Raw genomic sequence first — 25,442 nt, 5'->3', positions numbered from 1 at the left:
TATTATCCAAAGTTTATTTTCCATGAAGACAAAACAACTACCAGTACTCACATTCACACTCTTACAAGAAGATGTTCGTAATCTTTCTTGTGTAAACTCCACAGCCATTCAGCAATTTTATCTTAACTGTTACAATGAAGTTTAAAGATTTTAACTCTTTAAACTACGACCAATGAAATCTGTTTGTTGCCTAAGCACTTCAGAAGGAAGTTTAAAACAGTTCATTGTGTAACGGAACACCTAAACCAAGCAAACGGTATTTGCTCATCCCCTGGGGCTACCCAGTGAAATCCAAGTAGATATCAGGATGGTGGGAAGTCATCTGCAGATAGATCCGTCGGGAGAGGTCTGGTCCGACCCGCCGGGAGGTGGCTGTCACACCGTCCCCGCGGCACACGGGGATGTTGGCCAGCATGGTTTCCCGCTCCTGCTCGGAGGAGCACCTGCTGTAGGCCTAAAAGCAGCACAGGACAACAGCATCACCTGTTTGCATCCACTGCTCAGAAAGAATCCAAAGTCTGCATCTGTGCCTGCTCTATCCTCTCACAGTGTATGCTCAGTTTTCACCTGGTCTCTCCCCAGAGCTCACTGTTGCGCTTACAGACAGTGCAGAACCAATACAGCTCCCTCAGCAGTCTGCTCTCTAAAGCCAGAGCAAGGAGTGCCAAACAATCAGCCCATTCGCTCCCTTATTAAAGGGTTCGTGCAGGATCACTGTGTCACATTTAATGCCAATTAAATGATCACTTCCACTCCTCCCAGTAGCTGGCTATCTGCACAGTGCTCAGTATTCCTGAGGCACCCTCACCTGGGTCAGAAGCTGGGGAGAAGGGTATGCAGACACAATGGCCTCGGCCATCTCGAGGCTCACGCGGTTAAATTGCTGTATCTGTCTCTTCCAAACTTCCAACAGACCCTTTCCAGAACGATCCACCTTAACCTCTCCACAGCACTTCTTCTCTAAGTAGAAAGAGAACCCTGTCTTTGCTCTCTCTCGCCTAGAGAGAACAAAGGATTCAGTATTCAGGATGGGAGAGACAATGAAGCTATGAAGTAATTCTGACCTCCGCATCTGTTGTCACAGAGCCATTTTTCACTCCATGCTCTTACATGGCATGAAAGTAAATGCTTAAAATGTGAACCCCTTTGCACTAACAATTCCTTTGGTTAAGAGTTGGGTTTCCTACTGAAAGAAACCTGTTCTTGGAAGCAATCCTGAGACAAGCCAACGTGCATACAAACTGATAAACAAGATTTTGCTTTCTGTCTACCATAACAAAACATTCTTACATATTTTAATGACATCTCCTGGATGAGACAAAACACAGCAGCTGTTGTGACAGGAATGCTAGGATTGTGTGAGACTGCACAAGATGTCTTTAGCTGTTGCAGTCCTACATACTGCTGTCCTCACTTATCAATGGAAGCAGCTAAATGGTTCATTCTCAGTCACATGTCTCTTGGTTACAAACTGAAGAAAGTCCCTGCTGTAAGAGCCCAACCCTACTTGCATTCCCTTCCCACTCCTAAAAACCTGACTGAGAGCAAAGGATTTGTTTGGTGTCAAGTGAGACTCCTATGGGACACCAGGTCTGTTCTCACTCTTCCCCTTGCAGGACCTCAGTTGCCAAGAGCTAACCCTGTGCTGAAGGAGCTGCATCAGCAGCTGCTCTCTGTCTCCTGCTCCTTTGAAAGCCATTATTCTGTGCTGTACTGGAGCACAGCCATGCACCTGCTCTGCCCTCCCACTAACTGTGTAAGTGCAGTCTCTCCAAAGGCAATACAACCAAACCTCATCTGCTTACTCACTTGAACGGTGCTTCAGCTACAGCTTTTGTGAACATAGTGGCAAATTCTCCAAGCTCCTCCCAGCTCTCAAAAAAGGTAACTTGGACCTGTTTGTTCAGCTGCATATCTACCAAGGCCTGTAAACATCATTGGAAACACCAAATGGAACAATTCATCTCACATCAAATTTCACTCTTGTTTGAAACAAGAGTCACGTAACATCTCGCTAGAGGACAAGAATGTTGACTCTCTCCCCATTTTGGGAGCAGTTGATTTAAGGCACCGAAGCATTTTGGAGCAGCCTGTCTGCTGCCAGTTGCCATCAGTTTAGCACATGGCAGGCAAGAGACAGTGGCTGCACATCTGTTCTAAAGGTACTCACTTCTTCCACATCCATTCTTGTTATTTCCAGGCCAGAATCCTTAACTTTCCTTTTTCTCTTTTTTCCCTGTTCCACTTCTTGGTTTCCACTTGCAGCTGCCTGCTGCAGTCTCTTTTTCGACTGAACTCTGAGGGACCTAAGAAGAGCAAAGTAAGGCTGGGAGTTCATGATCTTCCCCAGGTATTCCCCATGGGTCACTGTGGTGACAGGCTAGACAGACCCTTGCCTGTTTCTATATAACAAATAGTGGAGCAGTTCTGGGTGGGAAAATTTCTTATGCTCAAATCTTTGCTAGAAGGAATATAATGGCATTTTTCAAGACTAGAGACAGCACAGAAATGTTTGGAGGGAAATATAACCTGAAATAATTTTCTACTCCAACTACTGCTAGTGCCAGAATTTTCCCAGGTATTTTATCCATCACATGAGCAACATAGCTCTGCAGGGTCTCCTTCTGTCCTTCTGTGAAGCCCTGAGCCTCCTGTGGAGATCAACAGAAAAACAAGAGTTAAACCACTCAGAGGTAAACATGCCAAGTACAGCAACCTCTGGCAATGATTCTGCAGATGACAAAGTCTCTTCATACAGCTTTTCAGAGGCAAGCAGGCAACACAAACATCCAGTATAAAGTTATGGCAGCAATACATAAAATTCAATCCCACTTGATCTGGCAATGTTACCTCTTCAGAAACCTGTGAAAAATGGAGCTAGGAAAGGAAGCTTGTCAGAACCCTGTATTGTACAGCCCAGGAGTCTTTAATCCATTAATGGCTTCTGAAACCAGATTTCTAGTTTACTGGAACCATGGCTTCATCCCACCTCCAAACCTCCCTGCAGTGAAGGATGACAGACATCACCCTGCCAGCAGGGCACATTCAAGAGCACAAAAGCCTCAAGCTTTCTTACTTCTTTGTAGTTGCGAACCATGGACAAAAACTCCTCCAAGCGATGCAGAACCAGGACATTTGGTTCTTCTGTCCATTCATCTCCTTCTCCCACCTGTTCAGATATGAAAACAACCAGCCAGAGCAACAGTCTGTTTATAATTCCCTCAAACCAGCAGTCCCATTCAGACCTGAGTCAGGGAGAAAGATTAGAGGGTGCCTACTTGGGTTGCTAAATACAATTATTAATGAGCACTAATATCAAAGGAAGAAAAGGGCAGGAACATCCAGACTCTGTTTGCACACCTGAGATGATACAGTCTTTCTTCTCCAGGTGATGCTGCAGGGAACAGCTTGATTTCCAACCACACAGGAATAATTTGCAGCCTGCAAAGCATTAAGGACCTGTCCACCACCATCTACCTGTAAGAGAACTGAAAATGGGCATGGGTCAGGCCTCCACAGAGAGGAGACAAGTCAGTGTGGGCAAGTGCAGGCTGTGAAGTCATGTACCTTCATCTAGCACCACAGTTATGTATTTCTGGCATTCCCCTGGTCGCTGAGCTTTCAGCATCTTGGCCAAGGCCTTCTTCCTCTCTTTTTCCTGCTGCTGCTGCCTCCTCCGTGCTTCTCGCTCCTCCCGCTTCTGCCACGCAGCCTGGCAGGTTGCCTCCCTTTCCTTCTGACTGTATTTTGGCTTCTTGCGAGGGGAGTACGTGTCTGGGTTTGCTCCACTTACCAGGAGCTCCCTACGCTGGTCTGTGGAGTCAGACTGAGAGGCTGGCACTGTGCGCAGGGAGGGCCTCTCAGCACCGTGTGTGCCAGCTTGGCTGCCACAAGGCACATCTCTAAACGACAGGCCTTCCTGCGGCCCTGTGCTACCAGGTGCCAACGCGCCACCGCCACCACCTCCTGCATCGTTCGGCTGCAGGGCCTCAACAGGTACCTTTGCTTTTGCTTCCACCCTCCTCTTGATCCTCTCAGACAAAAGCATGACTTCCATCTCCTCCTCCTCCTCCTCTTCGCTTCCGCTGCTTACCATTACGAATGCTTCTGCCGCCCTCACCTCCTTGGCAGCAGGAGATCGGGACCGCCGGCGGTGCAGCTGGGCGGGCGGCGGCTGTAGGAGGGAGGCTAAGGCGGGCGGCGGCTGTAGGAGGGAGGCTAAGGTGGGCGGCGGCTGTAGGAGGGAGGCTAAGGTGGGCAGCTCCTCCCCGTCGCTGTCCTCAGACATCGACTCGCGCTCTGCCATCCTGCCCGCGCCCGCTCACGGGAGGCCCGAGCCGGCGGCGGGTCACCCAAACCCGCGCGCGGCCGCCGGCGATTGGTCCGGAGGCGCGCACGCGCGCTCGACCCCCCGCCCATTCCCGGAAAGGGCGGAGAGGAGGAGAATGGCGGCGGCGCAGCGGGCGTGTGAGTGCAAGGGCAAGGGCGCTCCGGGGCAGGCTTTCGCCGCTGCCTCAGGCCGAGGCTCGGCTGAGGTGGTGCTGTGGGATAACAGACGGATTTCAGGCCCTAGCGTTACTGTATCGCGGGGTTAGTCGTGCGAGAAGGTGGTTCGTAGTGCCGCCTGCTGAAAGCAGGGTCAGCTCTGAGGTCCTGAAGGCTTTATCCCTTCCGGACTCGAAAATCCCCGGGGCTGGGGACTGCCTTCGTGGTGTAAAAAACGTATATTTGGGAAAATAATACTCAGGTGCGCTAGACAGAGATCAGAGAGTGAAGAATCCTGCTCTGTCCTTCACTAGTCTGGGGCCTTAAAAGACCTTTCGTTTGAGTCTGGACGTGTCAGAGGCTGCAATGTCGCCACTGGTGCTTTGGCGAGACGCCAGGATCGTGAAGTTTTCCAAGCGAGTTGCAAACTCTCGGTCTTGTCTAGAGAACCACTTTTCCTCCTGTCTAATTTTCTCAGTTCAGGTTTTTGTTAGCAGTATTCTGCCGTACAGCACAAAGCATAACCCTGGAACCAGCCTGTTGTGGGTTTGGTTTGTTTTTTATATATATATAAACATGAATTTGACTAGAACTTTGTAAAACTTGCATGTATGAAACTGTTTTGTTTGCCTTTGCCTGCTTCCCTGAGTGTTTGTCAAGTCTCAGAGCCTTTTACTTAAGGGGAAGTCTGAAATTAATGGTTCTCTGAAGAGCAATAACCCTTTTCAGAACCATATTTCTAGCTCACTGAGTGTCTCTGGTAATTTAGTCAGGATTAAATTAATCCAGTGGCTTTGCTCAGGTTGGGGAAACAAGACTGTCATGATAATGACTCTTCTGTACTGCTGCTTAAGAGGCTAAAGAGAGGGATCCAGAAATAATGGGTTTCCCTGCTAACTGCACAGAAGATATGTCTTAAAAATAACTAATTGTATCTTAATATTGTTTAAGAAAAGGAACTATATGAAGAGGTCAGGTTTCTTGCTAAGAAAATCATTGTGTTTCCTGTCAGTGTCTCTTGTTTGTTTAAGGAAATAGTATGTTGTGTGAATAATATTTTGTGTTCCAGAGAAAATCAATGTCTGCAACAACTCTTTTATTATTCCTTGTCTTGCCGTGATTGTAACTCAAAGGCTTGCACAAAATGCTTCAGTTAGTGTATTCAGGATAGCAGTAGTTGGCTTCTGTATTGTCCTGAATTGAAGTAATTAGTAAGATTTCAAAGCACTACTGTATAAGTAAATGCTACTCAAGTGAAGGCCTTGAGCACAGCCCTACGAGGAGAGGCTGAGGGAGCTGGGATTGTTTAGCCTGGAGAAGAGGAGGCTTAGGGGTGACCTCATTGCCCTCTACAACTACCTGAAAGGTGGTTGTAGCCAGGAGGGGGTTGGTCTCTTCTCCCAGGCAGCCAGCACCAGAACAAGGGGACACAGTCTCAAGCTGTGCCAGGGGAGGTTTAGTCTCGAGGTGAGGAGAAAGTTCTCCACCGAGCGAGTCATTCGTCATTGGAATGTGCTGCCCAGGGAGGTGGTGGAGTCACCGTCCCTGGAGGTGTTCAAGAGGGGATTGGATGTGGCACTTGGTGCCATGGTCTAGTCCTGAGGTCTGTGGTGATAGGTTGGACTTGATGATCCTCGAGGTCTCTTCCAACCTTAGTTATACTGTGATACTGTGAAAGGGGAACTGAAACACATCACAACTTGTCTTTTCTCAGCTATATCAGGCAAACCTACAGCAACCTCTGACCTCTGCACAGTGTTTTAAAAGGCCTTGCTGAAACAGGAATTTGTGTTTGTGCTTTAACGTTGATGCCAAGAGTTTCCTCCCTGGGCAGCAGCAGTGTTTCAGCTGTAGCCTGCTTGCAGGGGACCTGGGCAGTGGTGGTCTAACTGTAGTTTATTTTGGAAGGATTTTCCCTCAGAGCTGTCTTTTGTCTGTAGTTGTAAAGTCTGTCTTGATCGCCATTCCTTGCCTCTAAAGAAAAGAACACATGTATTAGTGTTTTCAGTTGATGTTCTTCTTGTTCCCAACCCAGTTCTAGCTGCTCCTCAAATAAGCCTGCTGGCCATCAGGTGTGCTTCGAAGAAAAGTGGGGGCAGCTCCAAAAATTTAGGTGGCCACAGCCCTGGGAAGCGCTATGGATACAAAAAAGTAGAAGGTAGGTCTAGGACTAAGTGTCTGCCAAGCCATGTTTGCATCTCATTGGCTCCTCAACAGTTTCTTCTCTGGTTCTGGTGTCAGGGGTTGAGCATTTCAGTAAGAAGTGGCCAGGGTGGGATTCCAGGAGAAAGAGGAGGGCAGATTCTGTGAAACCTCGTGGTCAAGTGCAGGCAGCCGGAGGAGCAGGGAGTCAGTCTCCCCAAACCCTGCCAAATGGCCTGTGGGACACCAGCTAACTGAAGGGCACTTTCTCTCACGCTGTCAGAAAGCTGGGCATTTTCAGTGTTTGCAAAGGAGAGAATTGCCAGGCTTAGAAGCAGCCAAATTACAGTTTCATGCAGCAGAGTGCTTAATAATTATTAGCTTTGCTGATGAAAGCATATCAACATAAAAGGTACAAAAAGCAAGTGCTTTCAGCAACCAGAAAATGCCTTGTACCCTAGAACTAATCTTTTCAAAGACTAGAGTTGCTTTTTTTGCCATGGCAAATCCTTTTATTTCCTACTAACAGCAGGTTTTGTTAGGTGCTTGTAGCATTTGAAGTAATTTTTTCTTAGGAAATTCCCCCAGAAAGCTGAGTTTTTTAAGTCCTGGAACTAGGGCTTCAGGGAGCTCCATTTCTCTGCAGTCTGACTCCATCACTCTCTTGCAGGTGAATTTGTGCATGCAGGCAACATTTTGGCTACTCAGAGGTTGATACGCTGGCATCCAGGGGCTCATGTAAGTTGCTTTCTGTCTCTTCCTAGGTTCTGAGAAGAATAGTAGCCCACAGCAGAGTCCTGTACTCAGTGCCTCTGCTCATTTGATCTCATTTTTAATGCAATTTCCTGTATTCTATATAACCCCAAATTTGGGTTTAATGACATGGTATTTAATAGTCAGAGAGCCTGGTCGGAGTCACACCTCTGGCCACATGACTCAGGAAAGGTCTGAAAGTTACAGATATCCCCAAACACTTCTGTAACCCACCTGGGTGCTTGTGCTTCAGACTGTAATGAGCACCTCTCTTGTAATGAGCACCATAGCATACTAATTGCTGGAAGGAAGTAGTGTGGGTTTCCTTTACGTTAAAATACAAAGCAACAGATGCTATCGAGTCCAGGCTATCAAGTGAGGCAGACCAACACTTGGATCTGCTTTAGTGGTGGACCTCCAGCGCTTCGTTCCTAACACCGCTCTTCTTCTTCCAGGTGGGGATGGGCCGTAACAAGACGCTTTACGCCCTGGAGGATGGGATCGTGAGATACACCAAAGAGGTCTATATACCTCCACCCCGCAGCAGTGAGAGCAGGGAAGTGATCTGCCAGCTACCCAAAGGAGCAATTCTCTACAAAACCTTTATCAATGTTATCCCTACCACAGAAGTAGGAAGCTTTAAACTGGTCACCATGCTCTGATCTTCTGGTATGATGTAGGGACGGACAGGAAGGAGCAGCTGGGACAGACCACTCCAGCTAGACTGGCAGCTGAAGATACAAGTATTCTAGTTCTGGAGATACCGCTTTAGGACTTTGTTTTCTTGCTCCTAAAATATGTGTGGTCAGCATCCAGGCACTGGAATCACCTGCTGGCATTTGTAAGAGTGAGTAATAAATGCTGTGGGGGCTGCTAAAGGTCTTGCCTGTTCACTGAATGTGTTATTTAAGTTCTTACTACTGCAGAAGAGGACAGATCCTTTTTGACTTACACCTACCTGCATCTGAGGAAGGTAGATTTCTTCTTCTGTCAAACTCATCTCAATGATAAACTCGGGTATCTTAAAGTATTCCCTTTATTAACCACGAGGCAAGTTCATACTTGTAAAGCTAACTCATGGCTAATTTTAAAGTATCTGGTAAGCTGCACAGACTTGGGGATGGTATTGGAAGCTCAGCAGGTGGAAGCATATCAAAGGGCTTGTCCATGGGTGCCTCATCCCTGTGCTGCGGATACCGGAGCCCTGCTGTGCCAGCCAAGCTGTGGCTGGGAACAGCAGGACCAGTGCCCTTCCCCTGCCTCAGGTCACTGGGCAAGAAACAGCTCTCATCCTGCCCTGCTTCTGGGGAGGAAAAGCTGGGCTGGGCTGAGGGAGGCACCGGCAGGTACCGTTTGTTAGCTTAGCTAATTAACATTTTACCATAAGGCAGCCTGTGCGTGCAGGCTGCTTGCTGCTAGCTCTGCTGTCTGCACAGAAAACCAACAGACAGCTCCTGTTGCTCAGTGGTCAAAACACGAGGGGTACCTGTGCTCCAGCCCCTGGCCCTGGGTGCACAGTCCTGGGCACCCACCCTCCAGCCGTGGGCTGAGAAAACAAGACAGTCTGGAATTGAGTCACCTATCATCCAAGTGAGCAATGTCCCCCCTGCCCCATCACCCTCCTCCCAGTGTCCTGGATGAACTTGCACATGAAAAAGCTCCTCCTGCCCCTTCCAGCACATGCTGCAAAAAACAAACACACTGCACCATGGAGATACTGATATATTTGTGGTGATGTTGCATATTTAAGACAACTTTACATAATGCTTCTGACAGTTTTTGGCATTGTCCCCTACAGTAGAACCAGACCCTGCACAGCCCCTCTCATGCTGCGTTCCTCCATAGCCCCAGCACACAATTACTGAGGCAGTGGGTGCAGGAGGGATGGGCTGAGGTGCCAGCAGGTATGTGCCCTCACACATCAAGATCTCCATCCCCTCTATTTCATAACACATTTCCTGCAGCACCAGGGTCCTTGGGGAAGCCCAGGGCTTTAAGGAAGATGAAGGATGGCACATCGCTTTGGAGATAGCAACGCCCCAATTGGCCAAGGCTCCCAGCCACTGGCTCCTTCCTTGACAGGATCCAGCTCATCTCCAGCAGTTCCCCTGCCCCGCTCTGCACAGGGGCAATCCCCCTTTCCCAGGCTGCAGGCGAGACCTAAAGCATTTTCCCAGTGTGAAAACCAAATCCAGATGTCTCGATGCAGTGTTGGAGGATGGTGAGGAAGGGGGAAGCTCTTCCCTCTGGAGCTGAGGTGGGGAGCAGAAATGGCAAGGAGCAGATGGAGCCAGACAGACAGATGTCTTGCCTCTTTGCTTCTTGGCCAGGGAAGCACAGCAGACCCCAGGAACTTCTGCCAATATGGGAGAAAAGGTTGTGCCAAGGGGTCATGGCACAGGGCACCCAACTGAGCATGGCAAACTGCTGTCTTCTCCGTAGCAGGACACCAGCCCTGTGACGGCATTTTGGCAGGGGACCGGAGCATCCTTTGCTGAGGTGGAGGCAGAGGCAGGTGTACAGCAGCCTGTTGGACTTGATCCATGAACCACGCGCTCCTCCACTCGCTGTTGAACAACACACATGGGCAGCTCCAAACATTTGGCACAGTTGGGCAGCTGCCTCAGGGGGCAGGGAGCACCCCACAACCAACCCTGCCTGAAGGCAGGAGGGTGCTGCTTCCCAGTAGCCCCCCCAGGAAATGGAGAAAGACCAAAACAGTAATAACACTAACTAAAAAAATTGTAAACAACCCAGCACCCCGCCCTGAAGTGCCAGGACACTCAGAGAACAAAGTATGGTACAGTCTGAGGGGAGATGGAGACACAAGGACTTCCAGCCAGTGCAGGGCCTTGTCTCTATTGCACTTTGCATCCTATATATTTCTATATATATTTATAAAAATACAAACTGAAGGGCTGGGATAGAAGGGAGAAGATGCAGGTCCTGGGCCAGTAGCAGCTCTGTGCACCCAGGAGGCTTTGACCCATTCTACTTCTGCCTATCCTTAGCGCCCCCTGCCAGTCATCCCAGAGGTCCAGCAGCAAGACAGGGTCTAATCCTTCAGAGGTCCATCCCACGGCTCAGCATGATGCTGAGTTGCTCCAGAACCCACCCATCAACCAGCCTTAGCTCCCTCCCCCATTACTCCTCAAGGCTCCAGGTCCTGGAATAACAAACATACAGCTCCTTCCATGCTCCCACAGTCCCAGACACCCCAACATGCTCTGCCTGGCCGGCAAATGCCCATTGTTGGGAGAAGGGGGCAAAACTAACCTCACAGCTCACTCTCTGCCCAAATACCCCATGGGAGGTTTTACCCAGCCTGGATTCCTGTTCTCTCTTCCTCGAGTGACTATGCTGCAAAGGTCACGGGGTGATGTAGTCCAGAGACACCCTCATGCTGGAGACAGGATATTCCTTGCTCCCAAGGCTGCTGCCGCCCCACTGGCTGCCTCTGCTACCTCAGCCGCCCATCAGGTTTGACAGGCCCCAGTTCTGACTTGGGATCTGGGGAGAGGGAGCTCCAGGAAGTTTTGCTGCAGGTCTGCAGGGAGGTGCAGGCAGAGGGGCTGCCCATGCAGACATCTGCCACGGACCAGAAGGTGCCGATGGCATCGTCCACCCAGTCCTCCAGCTCCTTGCCCGTCAGCTGAGCTTTGTGCGCAGCCTCCTCCTCTGCTTCTTCAGAGCGCGGCAGGTTGAGGATCCCCCCGAGGCCCTGGAAACTCTGCTCCATGTACTCGTTGCCAGGGGGACCACCATGCAGCCAGTTGCTGTCATCTGGGCATCACAGGGAGAGAAGAGAGAGGGGATCAACAGTGCAACAACATACCAGCAGGCTGCCAGTGCCACCACCACTCTCACAGTGGGGCTTAGCACTCTGTCCCTTTGCAGTCCTGGTTCTTCTCCAGTCAAGGAGAAGGGTGCTGCTGCAGGATGACCTAACCAACCCGCACAGCTGTCCAGTGGTTTTAGGATATACATGGGAAGGGGACACCAGCAGGTAAGGATGGCTTCTTTATCAGGTCATCCCCAAAGGGAAGTGTGTTGGCTGCCCACAGGGAAAGCTTCCAACCCAGCCAGATTCCAGAGCACCCTCACCTTTCCTGAGAGGCTGCTTGTGGTTGAAGGTCTGGGGCACCACCAGGAACTGGCTCTCCCCCAGAGGCTCCCAAAACTGGAGGAGGCGGATGGTCCAGATGCCAGGACGCAGGGGATGATTGAGGGGGGGCTTGTACTGGGTGAACTCTGCCTCAGCATCTACTGTGATGTCGTAGGAGGCAGCAATGATGTAGGTGGGGTCAATCCACACGACGGTGGCTGTCAGGTTGGGGCCTCGTGACCACTTCTGCATGGCCACTGGCTCGTCAAAAGGCCCCATCAAACCTCCAAAGTTGCGGAAGAGTCTTTCCTTGGGGTCCCACTCTGTTCCCACCTGGAGGGACAGAAGGCACCATCAGTGGGAGACTGGGCAGGGAGACAATGTCAGCTCAGGTTTTGTATTTCATTTCCTTGAACCAGGGAAAGCATAAACTTTGCACCCCAGAGCGATGCACACCCCACCCTCCACAGCTCTCCTGCCTGCCTTCAATATGCCAGCACTAACCCAGCTGTGTGATGCCTCCTGAAGATGCTGGGCACCAGAGCCTCAGCTTCCCCCCTAAAAAATCTCCTTCAGGCCTTCTCCCCACTAATCAGCTCCACATTACACACAGATGCTAAACTCCTGGACAAAGGTTTGCTCTCAGACTCAACAGCAGCAGCACGTCCCTGTGTCCACACAGCATGCAGGTTGGGAAGAGAAGGAAGGGCAGCATGGTGTAGGAGCAAAGTAGGCATTGTGAGAGACACTGGCCCTGTTTACCTCGAGGTTTTGTAAGCGGTTTGCCTGCCCTCCATGACCTGCCAGTTTCAGAGCTCCTTGGGGCATCATCCACACCTCCAATAACTCTGCCTGCCCAGTTGCTGAATTCTGCACTTCCTGCATCACCAGGTAACCCTGGAAACGGTCGTCATAGAAATATAAGTGCACACTGGATGGGAAGCCCTGGGGCTCAAATCTGGAGAGAGAGACAGACAGAGAGGTTGCACATCTGAGCATCCTCTCAGCATGTGATGCAGGCCACCACTCAGAGCCTGGCTTCAGCCCACAGAAAAATACCCCACCTGCAGAGCTTGTCGGCCTTCACTGCCGGTGTGGCTGCAGCTTTGTGGAGCCCCAGCCTGGAGAAGGCTGTGTAAAAGGTGAGGGTGACATCACTGAGGCCACTGAGCCCATCAACACGGTCGTAGACATTCTCCCAGTATGCCTTCAAGGCTGGTGTGTTGGGGGGGTAGCTGCCATAGAGGTGTGTGTCCAGGATCTCCAGCACCTCCTGATTCACTGTCGACTCAAATTTGCGGGCAAAGAAGGTGGGTCTGGAGAGTTGCTGCAAGAGCAGAGAGATGTCTAACAGTGTTGTCTGCACCCCTTAGGAATACTGAATACTGAATACAGTGTGCCCTCCCACCTGAGCAGGAAGGAGACAGATCAGGAAGAAACATGCTGGGACCCATCCTGCCCTCTTTGAGGGCACAGACTAAGCATCAGCAAAGCACAGCCAACCATTACATGGGATCCTCTATGACAGGATCAGTGGGAGCACACAGTATACCTACTGGTAATGCATATGGGTTTCCATCTCTCCCACTGCCTCCCCCTATCTGTGCTCACAAGCTGCTACGTGTGATCTAGTTCCTTCGCTGCAATCCCTGTTCAGATGGGTGCCCATTCTATAGAGAGCTGCTGAAGAGCCCTGGCCATGTAGCACAGCTTGCAGCATCAGAGCCCCACACTATTTAAGTCCCAGACTGATCAAAAATCCTGCCAACTTCTCTTTTTTGGTGCATCTCCCCCAAACCTTCCTTCTTCAGTCTACACTCCTGTGCACTCAGAGCACAGTTTGTCACCAGGTCATTTTGGCCTGCCAAAAGAGAACAGGGCTCCAAAGTGGTTTTACTGAAAGGGTATTTGCAGGGAAAGAACAGGAGAGAAAGTATGGGAAGAAGAGCAACACTGCAAGCAAAAGCCTGGCTGCTAGGAAGGACAGATAGTGTAATCCCTCTGCCTGTGTTTACAGCCACATCTGTGCTGAGCCCCAAGGCAGGTGGGGAACCACTCCTGCTCCTGTCCCTGCAGGGCTTGGGTGAGACTCAAGGCGGCATGCACAGCAGCTGGCACAGCACTCAGGGGTGCACCTGCAGGGCAGCTTGGAGAGAAAAAGGCAGGAGGGGAGAGAGCAGGATAAAGGAGGATGTTTTTCACCTGTAGCCGGAGGAAGTCCTGGGGTTTGAAGTCATTTGGGGAGCACCCACACCAGTCGACTATGTGTTTATATTGGCACTTACAGCCCAGCTTCCGGTTCCAGTTGGTCACGCGGAGGTTGTTATCAACCAGGGTGTCACAGGCGTGACTGTTCTCCAGGACCGTGTGGAAGAAGGACTGCACAGCAGAGAAGAGACAGGACACTTGGTGGAGAACAGGGGGATTAATGGAGATTCACCTGCCCTCACTGACAGAGAAACAGGACAGACCTTCGTAGCTTCAGAACAGAAACCCATCCCTGTTCCCAGTGCAGGCAGTATGTGAGGGACTAGGTTGTGTGCCCACACTGGTCCTTATCTGGCCAGAGGGGTGTCTGGACCTAAAGCAGGGCTGGATATAAACATGACCCTTGCCATGTCTGCTCCTCCCTGCCCTCTTTCATGCCTTGGTCTGGACAAAGGAGAGGCACAGAACTCTCTAAGCAGAACCAGCAACACCCTTCACAGCTACTCAGGGTGGGGACAAAGTGGGACAGAGATGTTAAGTACAGTAGGAAAAAAATTCGGCCTGAACCCTGCAGGCAGCACCCACCTCAGCTGGCAGGAGTGTGTAGGTGTAGAACTGGCGCAGCTGGGACACCAGTTGGTCATCAGTGTACACCACATACTCCACGAAGCTTCGTGTCAGCGAGAACCAATCAGAGCCACCATCCACCACGATGCCCTCAGGGATGTGGCGCTCGCCCAGTCGCCACATGTGGGAGTCACACTCGTGGAACAGGCGGTCCAGGCCCTGCTTCTTGATAAACCTGGGACGGGACAAGGGTGAAGGGTTAGAAATGTCACTCATTTTGCTGGATGCATTCCCTCTGCCTCAGCTGTTTCAGTTCTTTTCTGAAGTCCCGTTTTTCTGCTCCACTGGCTGAGCTTTGTCTGGGATTACCTGGCATTGTCTCGCCCGTGAGACTTCAGGAAGTTCTTATCTCGGTATTTGGACAGGAACATCACCAGCTCCTCGTTGGTCCTGAGGTGCAAATTACAAAGCATTAAATCAGCCCAGTAAACGTTCACACAGCAAGAGCCATCAGACAAGGAGCCTAAAGCTGCTCAGTGGGTGCTGACCAAACCCATGACCTGCTGCTGAGGACAGGCAAGGCACCTCTGCTGCCCAGTGTCTCATGTGTGCATTCCTGTGCAACACCCAGACTGCTGGAGAAAGAATAAACAGCTTTCATGGCACTGGCTAGGCTCCTCTCCAAAGATGGGACCAGGCTGGCCCTGGAGCATCACTGCCAGCACTTGGGTGTAATCTCCAACCCTATCTTCATTCAGCTCCCAGATCTTCCCTCCCCTCCCCGAAGCTTCTGCAGCCTCACACAGCATGAACATCATCATCCTCCACTGCCCCAGCAAGGTTTCTCACCTCGTGGGATAGTCAGTGGCACTCAGGTTGATGAAGAAGTCCCAGGGCCACTCAGCAAGTTCCAGCAGGTCTTTCATGCTACGCAGGTACATCTTCAGCAGACTGGCACCTCCCCAGATGGTCACCATGCGCCAGGGTGTTACACGGATGTTGGGGTAATGCTGGGCCAGCTCCACTGCCTCTCGATGAAGGTAGTTGGAGCGCTGCCAAGGAACACACCTCATGCTCATGAGAGAGCTCACCTCCCCAGGGGGTACATGCCCTCTTTGCCACCTGAATGCCACCGCTTACAACAGCTTCCACAGACAGGGAAGCAGCAAGACAAGACTGCTCTGTGCAGAGGGATAGAGGCTGCTTTGCTCGGTTGCAGAAACTGGGCTGGGAGGGTCGCAGCTCCATGAACAGCAAGGACAAACCCTGCCCAGTGACCTCCTCCACCCACATCCCAGCTCTGCACTCCATCCCATTGACCCAGCCTGTTAGTGCCCCCACTCCTCTTGCCCCTGCCACACACCTTGTCAACGTGGATGTAGAAGAAGTGCTGCTGGTGGTACACAGCCTTGATGAGCCGCTTCAGCTGGCGAATGGCCCTGCCGTGCACAACCAGCATGTAGGCAATGCGCACAGGCTTGCTGGGGGGCACCTGCTGCAGCTGGCTCTCATCCCACTGGATGACAGGGCTGACCTTGCCTGCACAGGGAGGGAGAGCTTAGTCAGCCATGCCCAACCTTAGCATCCACCACCCTGAGCTCCTGACGAATCAGGGAAACCTGAGCAAGGCAGAGGACAGCAGGGAAGAGCTCATCCTCAAGCAAACCCCATCACGCTGCAGTGCCAGTGCATGGTGGCACATGCAGCCCCTTGTGTTAAACTGACAGGGTTGCCTTTGTAAAGAGGTGGGGGTCCTTCTCTGGCCCACCAATACAGAAGATGCAGCTGGGCCCGGGTCTGACCTCTGCAGGCACTCCTCCTCAAGGAGGATGGTAGTTTTGATTGGATTACAGTGGCAGTGGTAATCTCAGAATCTGTAACAGATTGATGCTGCTTTTACCAGGCTGGGGACAAGTTGGTGACATAAGGAAGGTGTCCCTCACATCTGGATGGAATATTTCTGATGGCCAGAATTCCTGGAAGCCTCCCAGCAGGACTCACCCAAGAGCTGGCAGTGGCGAGGCACGGACTGGGGCATGAGGTTGCCTGCCCGGTGCTGACACACCACGTTGGCGATCTCCTGTTGGCACTGCTTGCTGCTGGCCCGAGCCAGTGCTGAGAGGGCATCTTTCCCTGTGATTTCACATTTTGGGGTAAAACTGTTCTCGGTGGGCTGAGGAGCCCCCTCCACGCTGCCTGTGTCGCCCTGCTGGAAGATGGCCAGCTGGGCCTCCCTGTGCATCTCTGACAGGTTCCTGCGGCTGGAGGAGTCCAGCAGGGCTGGCAGCCTCCACCCTGGCTTGTGTCTTGCTGTGACAGCTCTCATCACCTTGGACGCCATCGCCCCAGGGCTGTCCGGCCGGCCCCGCCACCGCCCATGCTTCCGGCTGGTGCTGCCTCTGCGCCCGGCAGAGCTGTCCGAGTCCTTGGAGCTGTCGCTGCTCTCAGGCAACCTGCTTTTTTTCTGCTGCTCCTGTTCCATTTGCAGGCAGATGCAGAAAAGAGGACAGACAGCATTAGCTTGGGCCCACCTTCCCTTAGTTCTGCCAACACACTTCTTGGGGCATCCCTGTTCCCAGAGCTTGATGCTCCCAGGTCTCATGTTGCTCAGTGCTGCAACATGAGTGAGCAGCTGTCCAAGTCCTTGCTCTGAAAGCAGTCAACTGTGCAGCAAAGGACATTACACCATCCCTCTGCCACCTAACCCCCCAGACTTAACACTCTACAGCACCTCTCTGTGTGGTCTTATGTCCCCTCACAGGGACAGCTGCCTAGGTGTCAGCAAGGGAGGCCTTGATTTGCAGACTCCACCACTGCAGTACCTAAGGCCGACAAAGACCTCTGCCAGGTCAGCTGCTTGCATCAGCCACTCTCAGGAGTCCGACATCAGCAGGGGCATTCCAGGCAGTGGAGGTAAGCAAAGGGCTGCTCTGGGTGGAGGTGGTTATTTTAACAGGAGTCAAATGGAGGCCATGTCCATGCTGAAAGTCCAAGCAGGGTCCCAGGTGGCTGCAGCTGTACTCTCTGGGGCTAAACACCACTGGAAAAGCATTGAATGAGGTCCTGCCTGTGATCCCTTCCCTGGGCCCCAGTCTCCCATGCTGGGCTGGCACATGCGCTGCGACTGCCAGCTTCCCTAGAAAACTGTCCTGCAGAGCCCAGTGGCCATATGAAGGGAGCAGTTAATTGTGCTTTGTTACCTCTGCCAGACTAGCCAATGAACAAAAATGAGTCAGCCTTGGGGAGAGAGGGGTTGGGAAGTTTGGATGCCTGCAAGAGCCATGCTCATAGCGAGTCGTGCACATAGGGCCAGAGCTGTATGCCCCCAGCACACTTCTGATCAACAGCACCTGCCTGCTCCAGCCAGGCCTCCCAGGGCTCCCTCAAAATGCACTCAAAATGCTCTCTACACAGCTGCTGGGCTGGACACCACATGAGGCACATCAGGGACTGCTCCTAGGCAGTGGTTATCTTCCAAAGATGGGCAGGTGCTTCACAAGAATACCAGCACCAAATCAGCCCCCTGCACAAGTCCTTTCATGAGTGTCACTGCTGGGAAGACCAAGGCCAGGAGAAATCACACCATCTGGCAAGACCTGCCTGCTCCAGCGTCCCTCAACTACCCATGTTAGGGTGGCACAACCTGAAAACCATGGCTAGCAAGGACGGGACCAAGCCAAAACTTTTAACTTTGAAGAAGCTAGCATCAGCAAGGATCAGCTGAGCCCCTTCTGCTCAGACAGGTGTCACAGGCAGCCCAAGACAGGCAGCAGAGCATTCATTTGTCACCACACAGGACCATCTGCTCAAGAATTATAAACCTGTTTTCTCTGCTGAGCATCACAGGAGTAGGGAGGGAATCTTTTCCAAGGGCTTATCCCCATTCCTGTACGAAGAGATTCATCGTCCCCACTCAAAGCCTCCCCTCTCCAACACACCTGGCTCAGAGGACAGCCTCCATGCCATGCCCACCCTTAGAGAACAGTCCTGTTTGTCCCCTACAAGGAGCAGGAGCACAGGCAGCTGCCTTCCCCAGCCAGGCAGTCATCAGAAGCACCACCAGCCTTTCCAGAGCTGCCAGTTAACCAACTCAATAGCTTCAAATTGCTGCACCACAGCAGAGTGATCCTTCACCCTAGCCTGGCAAGGAACAGCTCTAGCCATGTTACTCTGATACATTTAAGACTAGTATGTAGGACTTTTGCAACTTCTCCCTGCTGCCAACACATGTAGATGACTCCAGGCACCAGCCAGAAGTCATTTCTCCCATCCTGGGTCCCCTGATATGACACCACTGTCCCCAGAGAATCACAGAGCTCTAGGTCAGGTATCTACCTGCAGCCCACTCCCAGCACAGGTCTGACTGTGACGACATCTCCGAGCTCTCCATTGTAAGGAGCAGAGCTAACACCCTGCAGGACTCCCCCTTAAGCTGACTGACTGGTGCCTGCCACATACAAAAGTACTGCCCATATTTTCTCCAGTCACCAGAGGAACTCGGACGCTTGATTGCCAGTTGCAACAGCAGAGCCTCAGACCTCACAAGTCAAATGGCTAGAGACAGCCCCTTAAAAATAAGCCTTTGCAGGGAAAAACAAAAACCAAGGGACAACAGCAAAGCTGAAAGATGCTACACAGGAAGCTTCTCTGGCAGCCACAGCACACTGAGTACACCAACACACAGGCTCCAGAGAGGCAGCGCCTCCTGCCTGGAAGGAAAGAGGCAGGAGGCAAAGTGGGGGAAGAAACATGACTGGGTTCTAAAAATCCACAAAGACACTTTGTGTTTTCCTGTTGCCAGATCCACTGCAGATCTAGTGATCCAGGAAGCTCCTACACTCATTCAGTAGCTGTCAGTGTCATCACAACAGAGGCAGGATCGCTTTGGTTCCTTGGGCTCTCATCTTTGTGTGCAGATAGGCTTGTGCTGTTGGCAACAGGGATGCTGTCATTGAATGGCTAAGCACTGGCAGGATTTTCCTCTCCCCTTGGTCAGCCTGGACAGAGATTGTGGTGTTTGATCCCAGTGGAACAAGATAATCTGACTTCATGGAGGTAGGAAACTCCATGTCAACCTGGGTAGATGGAGACTGATTCAGCTTCTGCTTGTCTGCATGCCCTAATGCATCTCCTCAGGAGCCTGCAGGACCCTGAAATTGGACTCAGAAAGACAAGTGACATAATCCAACTGGCACAGCCTTCTCAAGGAGGTTTGGGCTAGTAGGTCTGATGTAGCTGGAGTCAGTTACAAGCAAGTGAGCAGTTGGTGCTGCTAGAGCGCAAAGGGTTTGCAACTCGCTCTGGTGAAGGGTGAGGATCTTCAGTCTCTGTTCAGCTCCCATCAGGGATGCAGCCTGCCAAGGAAGGGAAGCTCTTCCTGCCCCCATGAAGGGACCAAAAGGAAACCAGCAGGCTTTGAAGAACTGAGCAGGTTGGAAAAGGGTGCTGCCACTGGCAGAGACCAGAGCAGCCCTTTTGGAGACACCCTGGCAGCACAAGCAGCTGCAAATGCCCCAGACAAAGATGCTGGAGGGGCACGCAAGCTCGCCCGACTCAGAGGCTCCACAGCATTCGCAGGACTCAAGTCTGCCCTTCTCTCTCTACAGCAAGCCACAACCCATTCTTGGTGGGGATGAACCAGGTTAGAGCTCTGTCCATTAGGGGGAAGAAAACATTTACTCTGAGATTCCAAGGTTGCCCAAATCCTTCCCAACTTGCAAGGTAAGGCTGTCCCAGGAGGATTTCTCCAGCTTTACCAGAAATGCCCCAGGGAAATGGTGTCTCCTTCAGGTCTGAAAAAAATCAGAAGTTGCAGGAGGGCACAGAAACCAAGAATGTTGCTATTTTAGAAGAAATAAGGGTTAACTGGACTTTACCCAGCTTACTAATGGGTTTGGGCTGCCTGTAAAGTTCAGCATGATTTTTGCTCATCCCCAAGCCCTGGAGTCAAGGCAACTCGTGGTAAGCCATCCCTTCTCCAGGTGAGGGGACTGACAGGCAAACCTGTGAGCTCAGTTTTAGGAAGACACATGGAGAAACCAGGCAAAATGAGCCAACATGGCAGGCTAGGCAGGGCAGGAGCAGAGTACAGTAGACTAGCAGTGCAGGATAGTGCACAGGGAAGGGGAAGCTGTGAGTGGTGAAGTGATTTGATCAAGAAGAAGGGGCAGCCAAGCACACCAGATCAGTCAGATCAGTCTTCTCTCACACTCCCAGTGCCTTTGGATAACAGGCAAATTCGTGTCCTCTCTCCTTGAGGCATTTATTCCCCAGTTGTATTTTGGTGGTGGTGTATGGCAGCATGTGAAGCTGCCCATGGCTGTTCCCAGCGGCCCAAGAGGAGACCTGAGGCTGGGCATTCATCTGCTGAGTGAGTGGTTGCCTTAGAGACCATCCCCCCTGCAAGGGGCTCTCAGGGAATTCTTTCTTGTTTTGTGAAAAGTTCTGCTGACCAGAGTGTCACTCTCCACACCAGGGAAGCACCCTGTGATTGAGAGGATGAGCTTCTGTCCCTTGAGATCCCCATCTCTCACCTCACAGCCATCTACTCTGTTCTGCCACAGCTACCATGCTAAAGCCATGCCTGTCTCCACAGAACTCAGAGCTCTTGCTGCACATCATCCCTGCAAAATGTCACTTCACCACCTGGGGAGTGTTGGCAGGCTGTGGGGAATCTCTACAGCCCTAGGACCACAAGGCTCTTGCTCAAGATGAGGGGCTGTGGTGCCACACAGACATTTGAGAGTGACAGCAACATGCTACAGAGGCCTAGGCTCTTCTTGATAGCTGTTCCATGTCTGACCTTGGGCATGTCTGACCTTCACCAGCCCATGCCTCAGTTTCCCCACACTGCTTTGGTGTAAAGACAATGGATGACTGCAAGAGGTCCTTGTACCCTCACACTTCACCAGGATACCTCAGACCTACTATACCTTACCTGCCACAAACTTTCTGAGCTGCTGTACATGCTCTCTACAGCTCTCTGAACTACGCTATGTTTTCCTATTTCTGGCTTCAGTGTCACTGACTCCCACAACATCGCCCAAAACACAGAGAAGCTCGATCCCTGTCAACCCCCCACCGTTCTCTGGCTCATGCCAGACCTCCACCGACACTCCCTGGGCCACAGCAATCTGCTTCTCCGGCGCTGTGACCCCACACTGCTGCACCCGGAGCCCCTTCACAGGCCACCGCCGCTGCCTGCCCCACGGTCCCCGCTGCCCTCCAGCTACGAGCCCTGCAGGAACCCCGACTCAGGAGACCCCGTCCTGGACAAGGGCCTCTCCAGACCCACAGAGACAGCCCGGGAGGGATGACGGCAGACCCCCTTCATGTCCCTTCCCAACTCCAGAGCGACGAGGACATGCCAGCTCTTTGGGCACGGCTTCCCCAAAGACCCCGATGCAAGGGCCCCTCCCCGGCCAGAGTCCCCTCCCAGGACCACTCTGCTACGACCCCCCCCCGGCCCCCTGCGCACCCCAAGCCCCGCACCACCTCTCCTGCCTCCCACATCGATCTCAGCCCTTCACTGTCCCTGCCCCTGCCCCTCCGTCCCAGGCCCTCCATGGCTCCCCAAAGCCCCACAAGCCCCTCTATCATCCCGTCTACGTCCCTCGGCTCTCCCCGTACCCTCCCCATCCGTTTTGCCCCCGCCGGCAGGCCCCGAGCCGCCGGTCCGGCCTGCCCCCCAGCGCTACCTCGACCGGACCCTCCTCGTCGAGGCCGGCGGAGGTCCAGAGGACGAGTCCTTGGAGCAGGAGTATTGCAAGGGCCGTGGCTACCGCCACCCGGTACCGCCGTGCCAGCTTCCGCGCCCGCCCGCTGGCCACCATCGTCACGGCGGCAGCGCCGCGGCAGAGGGCGCGCTCCGCCTGCGCGCGCCTCCCGCGTGCACGTCCCGGCGGGGCGGGGCTCGGCTCTGCCGGGGGATGCGCGTGCGCGCGAGGGGAGCGCGGCTGTGTGCGAGAGCGTGAGCGCGTCCGGCCCTGGGTGCCGCCGCTCTTGGCCAGCCGGGAGCCACAAGGGAAGGGAACTTCGGCACGCAGGGGGTTAATGGAGAGGGCTTCCTGAAAAACGGCTTTGGGGGTTTGTCTTGGTCTTGTTTTTAAGGTTGTCTCTTTCTTTTGTTTTCTTTCCTTTTTTTTTTGTCTCCAGGGAGCGTAACTGCTTTGCCTGACGACAAGTTGCAGATCAGTGTTCGGCCTCAGCCACAAACCCTGACACAGAGGGGGATGCTTTGGTACCAGAATGTGAAGCTGTTGGAAACCGAATTCCTCACTGCGAGTGGCTCAGAAACGAATTTCCTTTAGCAGATGGGGGCAAGAATGTCACTGTGGTAAGCCGCTGCAAAGCGCAGCCCTGGGGACTCTGACCACCTTTACCTTCTCCCTTAGAGCTTGCTTGGAGGAAATTAACTTCTCCCTAGGCTTGGTGTCTGCTGCTCTGTGACTCTTGGCCCCTGTGGTTCTCCTGCTCTGCGAAGAGTTTGGCCAGACAAGATGCAGCAGGTTTGTAATACTTGGTTTTGTTCCCAAATGCTGAGCTTTGAGTCACAACTGTGACGCTCAGGTGGTGAAAAAGTACTAGTTGGAATAACACCAAAAGAAAAAAAGAAGACGAATTTGCCATAAAAAATACAGTTCCTGTAAGATTTCAAGTTCCTACTTAATATAAAGCAGCTTGTGATTTTGTATTTGGTTTTTTTCGGGTAGGGTTTTGTTTTTTTTTTCCTTGCTGTGCTGCAAAGATTTTGATGAGAATTTATGGATATTAAATACAGCCAGAGCAAGCCTCTAACTGCCCTGGGAATGCAGTGAAAACCTTCTGGAAATGAGAACAAAGTGAGAAACGTTTCAGTTAAAGAAAAAAAGCAAGCAAGCAGTGGCCTTTGGCAATTCACGTAGCTTTTATTGCAAAAGCCTCTATCTAAGCACATTTAGGATCTTTTTCAGTGACTCAGTGCAATTCCTCCATGCAACCCAGCCCATGAAATAGACGCAGCTGGCAGTACGAATGCTGCCTAAGCTGCCCAAAACACCTTTATTAGAATAAACCAAACCAGGTTGGAAGAGACCTTCAAGATCATCGTGTCCAACCCATCAACCAATCCAACCCACCCAAACAGCTAACCCATGGCACCAAGCACCCCATCAAGTCTCCTCCTGAACACCTCCAATGACGGCGACTCCACCACCTCCCCGGGCAGCCCATTCCAATGGGCAATCACTCTTTCTGTATAGAACTTCTTCCTAACATCCAACCTGAACCTCCCCTGGCGCAGCCTGAGACTGTGTCCTCTTGTTCTGGTACTGGCTGCCTGGGAGAAGAGACCATCATCAGCCTGTCTACAACCTCCCTTCAGGTAGTTGTAGAGAGTGATAAGGTCACCCCTGAGTCTCCTCTTCTCCAGGCTGAGCAACCCCAGCTCCCTCAGTCTTTCCTCATAGGGCTTGTGTTCCAAACCCCTCACCAACTTTGTTGCTCTTCTCTGGACTCGTTCCAGCAAGTCAACATCCTTCCTAAACTGAGGGGCCCAGAACTGGACACAGTACTCCAGGTGTGGCCTAACCAGTGCAGTATACAGGGGCAGAATGACCTCCCTGCTCCTGCTGGCCACACTGTTCCTGATGCAGGCCAGGATGCCATTGGCCCTCTTGGCTGCCTGGGCACACTGCAGGCTCATGTTCAGCCTACCATCGACCAGTACCCCCAGGTCCCTCTCTGCCTGGCTGCTCTCCAGCCACTCTGACCCCAGCCTGTAGCACTGCATGGGGTTGTTGTGGCCAATGTGCAGAATCCGGCACTTGGATGTGTTCAATCTCATGCCGTTCCTGGAGAAATCTTCCTGGAGAATCTTCCTGCCTTCCAAACCAGTCCTCTGTCATTCCCTCATCATGGCTGAGCAGTACTGGTCCTTCTTAGCTTATCCTTCCCTCCCCCATTTATCTTCATTTCTTGCCCTTTTCCTTTGTCCAGGTTTGTCTTGATCACAACCACTTTATATGGCAGCATGTCAGGATAGGGAGCCTGGCAAAATGTGCTGCTCAAGAGAGAGAGAGAGGAGAGATGAAGGTAATGGTTGTCTCAGCCCAGATAAGCATCTAAGGAAGCAATCCATGGGAGGATTGTGGTCATCCAAGTCAGTACACTCTACTTTGAAGAGTACACAGCATTCTTCTCACATCCTGAAAAATGATCTATAGCTGTTAGTTATAATCTATAGCTGTTGATTCTTCTTTGAGGCTTTAATCACTGTCTCTGCTTGCAGCTAAGTATAACATTTGAGCAAATTTTTACCTCAAAATGACAGACTTCAGAGTAAGTCAGAATTTGTGTCTTTTCTGACTAGTGTGGCATTCTTAATCTTCCCCTGTACAATCTTATTATATGCTTACTGTGTTCCTTTCTCCCTTCTACCCAACTACCTGAGTGAGTAGAAAAACTCACTAAAAGATATAAAACCATAAGTTTTCAAAGTCTGAAATCAGGTTATTTATACAATTGAAACTGTTGTGTATGGAGGATGTCCCTGCTCACTGTGAAGGTTTGGACTAGATGACCTTTGGAGGTCCCTTCCAATCCAACCTATTCTGTGATTCCTTTCAGGGAGCTGCAGAGAGCAGTGAGGTCTCCCTTCAGCCTCCTCTTCTCCAGGCTAAACAACCCAGCTCCCTCAGCTGCTCCTCAGCCCATTTCTCCAGACCCTTCCCCATTATGAACAACAGAGCAGAGCATGGAAAGTAGTTTGTTGGCAAAAGAAGATAGAAATACATTGTAGGACTAGGGAGATAATCCCATGCTCCTTATTGGAGTGTTTAAGTTGTCCTTTAGTAATAAATACGTCTACAATAAATTTTAGGTAGCTCCTGAGCAGAAAGAGCTTTTGGTTGAAGCAGATGGAGCCTGGGTAGTGAAAATGTTTTACAGCTTTCAGGATAAAAGAAACCTTGAGCTCATCATGGAGGTCTTACCTGGAGGTAAGCTGTTTGCTGACAGAGGATGTTGGATTTGTAGGTCCTAACAGCAATAGTTTTCCAAAGAGGAGCTCTAAGGCTAGCTGTAAGGTTAGGTTTGGATTCTCCTGGGGTTTCCCACAGAATGAGTTTGAACTTCTTTTCCCCCCCTCTGCATTTACCACTATGAAACATAACCACAGTGGAGAAAGATTTTTGTGTCTGTTCTT

General features: G+C 51.7%; 3 protein-coding genes across 3 annotated transcripts; 1 reads left to right on the top strand and 2 right to left on the bottom strand.

Annotated features, from left to right (window-relative positions):
* Positions 1-12: 12 nt before the first annotated feature.
* EME1 (essential meiotic structure-specific endonuclease 1) lies at positions 13-4,319 on the bottom strand. Its single transcript, XM_068150952.1, has 8 exons — positions 3,568-4,319; positions 3,361-3,488; positions 3,077-3,169; positions 2,530-2,651; positions 2,171-2,306; positions 1,810-1,925; positions 809-998; positions 13-454 (listed from the first exon to the last, which is right to left on the bottom strand). Exons 1-8 carry the CDS (start codon positions 4,304-4,306, stop codon positions 278-280), a joined length of 1,701 nt encoding a protein of 566 aa, XP_068007053.1. The 5' UTR covers positions 4,307-4,319; the 3' UTR covers positions 13-277.
* Positions 4,320-4,415: 96 nt separating this feature from the next.
* MRPL27 (mitochondrial ribosomal protein L27) lies at positions 4,416-8,258 on the top strand. Its single transcript, XM_068150951.1, has 4 exons — positions 4,416-4,467; positions 6,521-6,643; positions 7,298-7,365; positions 7,836-8,258. Exons 1-4 carry the CDS (start codon positions 4,446-4,448, stop codon positions 8,040-8,042), a joined length of 420 nt encoding a protein of 139 aa, XP_068007052.1. The 5' UTR covers positions 4,416-4,445; the 3' UTR covers positions 8,043-8,258.
* Positions 8,259-9,086: 828 nt separating this feature from the next.
* On the bottom strand, positions 9,087-22,101 carry XYLT2 (xylosyltransferase 2). Its single transcript, XM_068150950.1, has 11 exons — positions 21,958-22,101; positions 16,262-16,733; positions 15,624-15,799; positions 15,110-15,312; positions 14,630-14,710; positions 14,279-14,495; positions 13,688-13,864; positions 12,550-12,812; positions 12,248-12,443; positions 11,485-11,818; positions 9,087-11,163 (listed from the first exon to the last, which is right to left on the bottom strand). Exons 1-11 carry the CDS (start codon positions 22,090-22,092, stop codon positions 10,841-10,843), a joined length of 2,577 nt encoding a protein of 858 aa, XP_068007051.1. The 5' UTR covers positions 22,093-22,101; the 3' UTR covers positions 9,087-10,840.
* Between the last annotated feature and the right edge of the window lie 3,341 nt (positions 22,102-25,442).

Source organism: Melanerpes formicivorus, unplaced genomic scaffold, assembly GCF_026170545.1.
Source record: "Melanerpes formicivorus ecotype bairdi unplaced genomic scaffold, bMelFor1.0.p_v2 SCAF_21, whole genome shotgun sequence".
Taxonomy (NCBI): Eukaryota; Metazoa; Chordata; class Aves; order Piciformes; family Picidae; genus Melanerpes; species Melanerpes formicivorus.
Note: the sequence above shows the minus strand (reverse complement) of the source record. Positions and strands in the feature narration are given on the sequence as shown.

What these genes read in the sequence shown, in the direction of transcription:
- XYLT2 (XM_068150950.1), bottom strand. Translation starts at nt 22,092, where the DNA reads ATGGTGGCCAGCGGGCGGGCGCGGAAGCTGGCACGGCGGTACCGGGTG. An exon ending in ACGAGGAGGGTCCGGTCGAG is followed by an intron (nt 16,734 to 21,957) that starts GTAGCGCTGGGG and finishes CAAATGGAACAG; the next exon opens with GAGCAGCAGAAAAAAAGCAG. An exon ending in CAAGCAGCCTCTCAGGAAAG is followed by an intron (nt 11,164 to 11,484) that starts GTGAGGGTGCTC and finishes TGTGATGCCCAG; the next exon opens with ATGACAGCAACTGGCTGCAT.
- EME1 (XM_068150952.1), bottom strand. Translation starts at nt 4,306, where the DNA reads ATGGCAGAGCGCGAGTCGATGTCTGAGGACAGCGACGGGGAGGAGCTG. An exon ending in AACTGTGGTGCTAGATGAAG is followed by an intron (nt 3,489 to 3,567) that starts GTACATGACTTC and finishes GCCCATTTTCAG; the next exon opens with TTCTCTTACAGGTAGATGGT. An exon ending in GTAGCTGAAGCACCGTTCAA is followed by an intron (nt 999 to 1,809) that starts GTGAGTAAGCAG and finishes TGTTCTCTCTAG; the next exon opens with GCGAGAGAGAGCAAAGACAG.
- MRPL27 (XM_068150951.1), top strand. Translation starts at nt 4,446, where the DNA reads ATGGCGGCGGCGCAGCGGGCGT. An exon ending in GGCGGCGGCGCAGCGGGCGT is followed by an intron (nt 4,468 to 6,520) that starts GTGAGTGCAAGG and finishes TTCCCAACCCAG; the next exon opens with TTCTAGCTGCTCCTCAAATA. An exon ending in GCTGGCATCCAGGGGCTCAT is followed by an intron (nt 7,366 to 7,835) that starts GTAAGTTGCTTT and finishes TTCTTCTTCCAG; the next exon opens with GTGGGGATGGGCCGTAACAA.